At 36.3% G+C, this 6,000-nt stretch overlaps 1 protein-coding gene across 2 annotated transcripts in view; it reads left to right on the top strand.

Moving 5' to 3' along the window:
- Window positions 1–1,833: 1,833 nt before the first annotated feature.
- Window positions 1,834–6,000, top strand: part of LOC104899168 (uncharacterized) — a 40,823-nt gene continuing 36,656 nt past the window's right edge. For both annotated transcript variants that reach the window (XM_048645328.1, XM_010686308.4), the window contains exons 1-5: window positions 1,834–1,991; window positions 2,814–3,025; window positions 5,250–5,386; window positions 5,582–5,692; window positions 5,773–5,874. In XM_048645328.1, coding sequence (XP_048501285.1) covers window positions 1,952–1,991; window positions 2,814–3,025; window positions 5,250–5,386; window positions 5,582–5,692; window positions 5,773–5,874 — 602 coding nt within the window. In that variant the 5' untranslated portion in view covers window positions 1,834–1,951. The remainder of the gene's footprint in view (window positions 1,992–2,813; window positions 3,026–5,249; window positions 5,387–5,581; window positions 5,693–5,772; window positions 5,875–6,000) is intronic.

Genomic DNA, 6,000 nt, shown 5'->3' with positions numbered 1-6,000 from the left:
GTAGGGGAGGGTGTTTCGGGGGGCATTAAGGGTAGTGGAGGTGGTGTCTTGGTGGTTGAGGGTGGTGTCTTGGTGGTTGTAGGTGGGGGATGATTTGTGGGGGTCACGTGAGGGTCACGTGGGGAAGTCAACGCCGGAGAACGGAAGTCAACAGTTAAAATCCGGCGGGAGGTAGTATTTTACAAACTTTTGTATTTTATTAGGTAGTTTTTCACAACTTTTTTTTTATTAGGTAGTTTTTCACAAAATTTTGATTTTAATAGGTACTTTTTTCCAAAAAATTAAATATTGATTACTTTAGAGTTTAGATAAAATAAATTGACAAAAATTTAGAAGTTTGCAAATTAATAACTATCATCAATGTTAAAAGGCATACGCACCTAAGGATTGCATCTACCAACTCCATATATCCGCCTAAGATTAGATAAGTAAGGTAAAAAATAAGATAAAAGTCATAAAACTATTTCTAGAACCAAAATTATCCTTTATGCATCAATCTGATTTATATTGCCTCTCTTTTTGACTCTAACCATTTGACCTTCACCTGGAGCAAATGGAAATCATTGGGATGTCCTTCTATAATACCCTCAGGGGGTGTTTGTTTAGGGGGATTAGGGGGTGGGAATGGGATATTATATCCCCATGGGTAGATATCCCATGTTTGTTTGAGGGGATATCTAAATTTCCATGTGAAGTGGAATGGGATTAAACCCCTCTTATCCCACCAAAATAAGACATGGGAGGGGACAGGTATTAAGGAGGGAGATTATTTCTAGTTATGTTAAAAGACAAATTTACCCTTCATTAAAATATACTTCACCAATATTGTTTGCTCTTCTTTTACTATCCTTCATTAAAATGGGTAAATTTGTAATTTAGCAATATATTCCCTACTTAAGTACCTCATACCAAACATGGGATAGCAATATTCCCAACATAATCCCATTAACATACCAAACAAGGGATTGGGATATATTTAATGAATTCCCACCTTCTAACTCCCATTCCCAATCCCATCCTCTAATCCCCAAACTCCCAATCCCTCATACCAAGATTCACCAAACTCAGTAACAAACCAACTCATGGAGCCCGTCACAATGGGTTTTCCTTCACAATTCTTCAAAAAAGTCTCAAGGATTAGATAACCACCTACAGGAATTACACCCCTTAGCATAGCAAAGAACGGAAAATGAGAGGAAAAGGAAAACTAATTTTCATGGAAAATATTTTACACACTACCAAACGGAGCATGAATCCAACTGATTGTAACTGAATTGAAAATAAGATGGAGAGAACAGGCTAGGAATAATAATCCTATTTATATGATAATATTTAGAATTCTAACAGATCATCAATGTACAATAAACTATTACTAGTCTCATATGCATATTTATGTTAATGTATCAGTTCTTACTTTTTAATTGTTTGAAATTGCTTTAGTTAGATTAGTTTCATTTTCAATCAAAAATATCTCTTTTAAGCATATTATTTTGGAAAATATTTTATGTATACATTATATCTTATTATAAATTAAACAATCTTAAGTTTCCTTATTAGTTATTACACATAAATATAGATTAAGAAAGAATTGAATATTTTATAGTTAGCATTTTTTTAATAAGTAAAGGGTAGAACAATAATTTTACAAGACGACACCGTGGCTCATCACTTTGCTTATATAATAGAGATAAACTCGTCAATTTATGTTACATTTTCGGGTGTTGTGCATAAAAAAAAATAAGTTTTGCTATTTGACGCCCTAAATTTTTTTACTAACGCCCTAAATACATTGTATTTTTATACATATTCAGTACTTTACCTTTTCTGTTCCTTACTCGCATATAGGCTATATACCTATGCGAGTACCACTCCAAAAACGCTCACGGTGCCGGTGCCCAACTCATAAGCAAATTGAATTCCTTTAGAACCTCTGGAATCTGGAACCTCTCACATGTCATACGCAAAGCTCGAATTGCAGAAGCTCGTTCCAGGTTCTTGTTTTGTTCCTTAGATGAATCTACTTGTTTTGTTGCGGATTGTGGTGTGGAATTGCGATTTTTGAGATCTACTTCATGTTTATTTCATGCGATTGGTTTTATGCTATTTGTTTCATGAATTCAACTTATTTTTTCTTTCTCATACATGCTATCTCATGTTTTTAGTGATAATTTACATGTTATAAACTTATGACTCGAGTTTCTGGTTTAACTTCTTATCTCATTTTTGTTTCATGGAAGTAAATGATAAGAAAATTTATGTTACAATTTGTAGATGCGCATATTTGTGTTCACTTGTTCTTGTTTAATTTCATGAGATTAATTTTTCAAGTGTTGTGGCTGGAAATCAGTAATGAATGACCTGTCATCCCCGGGCCCAGGGCGGCCGCCCCTCTTGCCCTGGCTCAGGGACGGGCCTGAACATTTCACAATGTACTCTTAATATTTCTAAATATTACACAAAACACCCTTGTACAGAGTACCAAGCATTAGAATTTGGGACTTTCTTACAATTTGGGTATAGGGTAGGATTTTTGAGCCTTGTTAATTTAATGAGATTTGGGGTATGATTTTGCCAAATTGAATACTGAGTGGGATTTGGAGTAGGATTTTCTATTAGTAAGGGTATTTAGTGTCACGTTTAGATAATTTAGGGTATAATGTGGAAAGTTCAAAAAGGTTGGTACAATATAGAATTTTTAGAAAACTCTTTTTTTTATTGATGCAAATAAAAGTGTTGTTGCTTCAAATTATTCGTACTCATGATTGTTTGTGATAAGTATATATTTGATCGGTTCGTGCATTTTGGTTTTGCAGGGAATAATCAGGAGGTGATGTTGCCTCCTGTTGAAGGTGTAGCCGGTGGAGGGACTTCGTATGGATGGAGTGATGCTGGTATTTATGCGTCTGGTTCAATGAAGGGCACTATTGATCCTTCAGAAGTCCCATCCTCTGAATTACTTCATGTTTGGTGCATGCCTAGTACTGCAAATGTCGGGTCACAAGAGATGCCTAGGCATTTGGAACCCGTATGTATGCTGTATCTTTTTGCTTCAGCTTGTACCCAATTTTTCTTTCTTTTTCTGGTCATGATATGTTTTCTTGAATCCAAGGCAACGTGAGCTCTGTCACACCTGTAGGCCATTAGAGTGGAAAGTTCCATGACTGGTCAATTCCTATAGTAATATCTGAGGTCCAAGTGAGGTGGGTTGGTCTTCATTGTACGCTAACACCATAGCCCAAATGCGTTTAAAGATTCTGGGTCTATGGGGGGTAATTGAGGAGGGGGTTTATACATAATACATAACAGGCCTTATCTCTAATTAAGCCAAGAGATTATTGTCGTTAGGCTCTTGGTTGGAGATAAAGTAACAGTCTGCTATTTACATTAACAGCAATAACCAACGAAGTATATACAAGAAGTCTTGGGTGAAGTGATTTATTGTGAACCCAAATTGACTTTATCACCCAAAAATTGACTATATGAGTGAAAATGGACTATTCGAGAGAAAATTGACTATCGAAAAGGTGATTGGATCATACAATGACTATGTCAAAGAAAAATTGATTATATCAAATAAAAACTGACTATATCATACAATACTTGGTGCAATAAGTTATGTTATTGTGCATCGGGTCTATTCAAAATTTATTATACAACTTAATACACCTTGTTTAGTCCAAAGCCAATGGACAAGGGAAGGCTTAAGCTAGTTGGCTTGTGTGTGTTTGGCAATCAGCTAGTTGCATTAGTTAGTTTGATTAGCTCATTGTATAGTTGAATGTATGAAATTCCTAGAAAATTGTTGATAACTACTTGATTTTGTACAATGTGGAGGATAGTTGATAACTAGTTGATCGTGTAGAATGACTATTAGAGAAAATTGTTGATAACTACTTGATTTTGTAGAATACACCTTCATTTCGCAATCTCATACCTTGAAAAAGTTTAGAATGGGAGCTTTTTAGAGTTTGGGTTTTGGCCAAGTAATCTTTTCCAAATCTTTTATTTACCGAATACCCGCAATACAGGATTAGAGTAGACAAAGCTTTAAAATGGCTCCAAACCTCTCATGTTGCCGCAATTCTCTCTTTACCAAATAGATCCTTTCTCACAACACGAGTGTAAATTGTGTCGAGATGAGTTTTGATTGAGTCGAGCTTAAGTAATTGCAAGTTATCTTGTCTTGTTAGCACTCCTAGGGTAGACATATTGGATTTAGGCATAATGCTTTTGATAGTACTTGATACTTATGTGTCTTCATTCTTCAACCTAACCTTATTACAAGCTCTTCTCTCTCTGACCAATGCTGATTGCTGATTATTTTTGTGAATTATAAGTAATATTAATCATTAAATTTTATATTGTAAAATATTAATTTCGCATACCCGTACCCATATCCAAATTCCGGACAAAGTCCCGTGACTTGATTTTTTGGAAGTGCCATACCAGACACTCGGATCCGTACCCATTTTTGAATCCAGGTAACATAGCCAATCGTATATGAAATGGTTTGGTAATATATTGTTGAAAGGACACTTCTCAAACTAGAAACATGCAAATGTGAATAAAATTCCATTTTTTTGTGAATTTGCACCTCGTTGGCCGCGATCAGTTTAGTTAATTCGGTAGAAGCATAGTTTGAAAATACGGTTTCGGTCATGGTTGCGGTAACGGTTACGGTGATGCGGGAACGAGGATGATGCGGTTGTCGTACCGCTGAATATCGGCTTAAACCATGAAATATCTATGAAACCCGCCTAAAATGCGGTTCTTTTACACCTTTACGATGCGGGTAATAACGGTTCGTTAGATTTGAAAACCTTTACGACACAGACGATACGATGCAGCCTTGTTTTGACACCATGGGTAGAAGCCACTTCCATGACGTTGTGACTGTTATGGCTAATGTACTTTTTCTCCTTGCGCTAGTGTACACTTCGTGCGTTCCAAATTATAGTTCTGGGAGGGGTTAGTAGGATCGGTAACACATTCTTCGTAAAAACTTATCCAATGATATTTTTTCTGGTTAAAGACTTGAAAGTATCAGATTTCACTTTTGTTAATGGTACCTTCTTCATACAAGTGTCTATCTTCTTCTTGTGTATATGAGTGACTTGTATTTTTGTTGACATTGTTTCTTTGACATCCTCAACATGGTGTTCCTGGCAGGTTACATCATATGAAAGGGTAGATGTGGCGGTTGGACAAGTTTTCATAATTGCGTCGCTAACAAAAATTCTGTCATACAGGTCAATCTGTTGGCTGCCAGAAATGAGAGAGAGAGTGTTCAAGTTGCTTTACGCCCAAAAGTTACATGGGGTGGTTGTGGTGTAGCTGGAATTGTACAAGTGCAGTGTAATGACCTTGTATCTGCTTCAGGAGACCGGTTAGTTCCTGTAGTTCACCATGTTTATTCAAACATTTGTTTTTCTTTTAGGGGAGGGGTTGCTGGTGTTAATAGTTTTTTTTACCTTCTCAAGGAAATACATAGAGCTGTTGAGTGGAGTGAATGCTTCTAAACTATGATAGCTGATGTTGAAGCCATAAATTTAACTATGATATAGCTTTTTGCCGTGTGCAGATTGGTTGTTGGTCAATCCTTAAAGATCCGAAGAGTGGTGGCTGTTTTAGGTGTTCCAGATGCCCTTGTACCTCTTGACTTGCCAAGCTTTCAAATAAACCTAGTTCCTGGGTATTTCTTCTGTTAGATTATGTTTCGGATTCCTGGTTTGCATTTGAGCTTTCTGAGACAAATTCTTATCTTCATTGCAGAGAAACAACAGCATTATGGGTTTCCGTTGATATACCCAGTGAGCAACCTGCAGGCGTATATGAGGGGCAATTGTACATCAATGCTGTAAAAGCTGATGCACCGTGATAATCTATCCTCCCTAGCTCTTTTAGTATTATTTAGCTTTATACCATTATTATATAGAAGTCAGCGTGCACCGACTTGCATTTATCTCTTGTAGCGCATGTGATCTTAATAGGTTTATAGCA

Source organism: Beta vulgaris, chromosome 1 (genome assembly GCF_026745355.1).
Source record: "Beta vulgaris subsp. vulgaris cultivar EL10 chromosome 1, EL10.2, whole genome shotgun sequence".
NCBI lineage: Eukaryota > Viridiplantae > Streptophyta > Magnoliopsida > Caryophyllales > Amaranthaceae > Beta > Beta vulgaris.
Note: the sequence above shows the minus strand (reverse complement) of the source record. Positions and strands in the feature narration are given on the sequence as shown.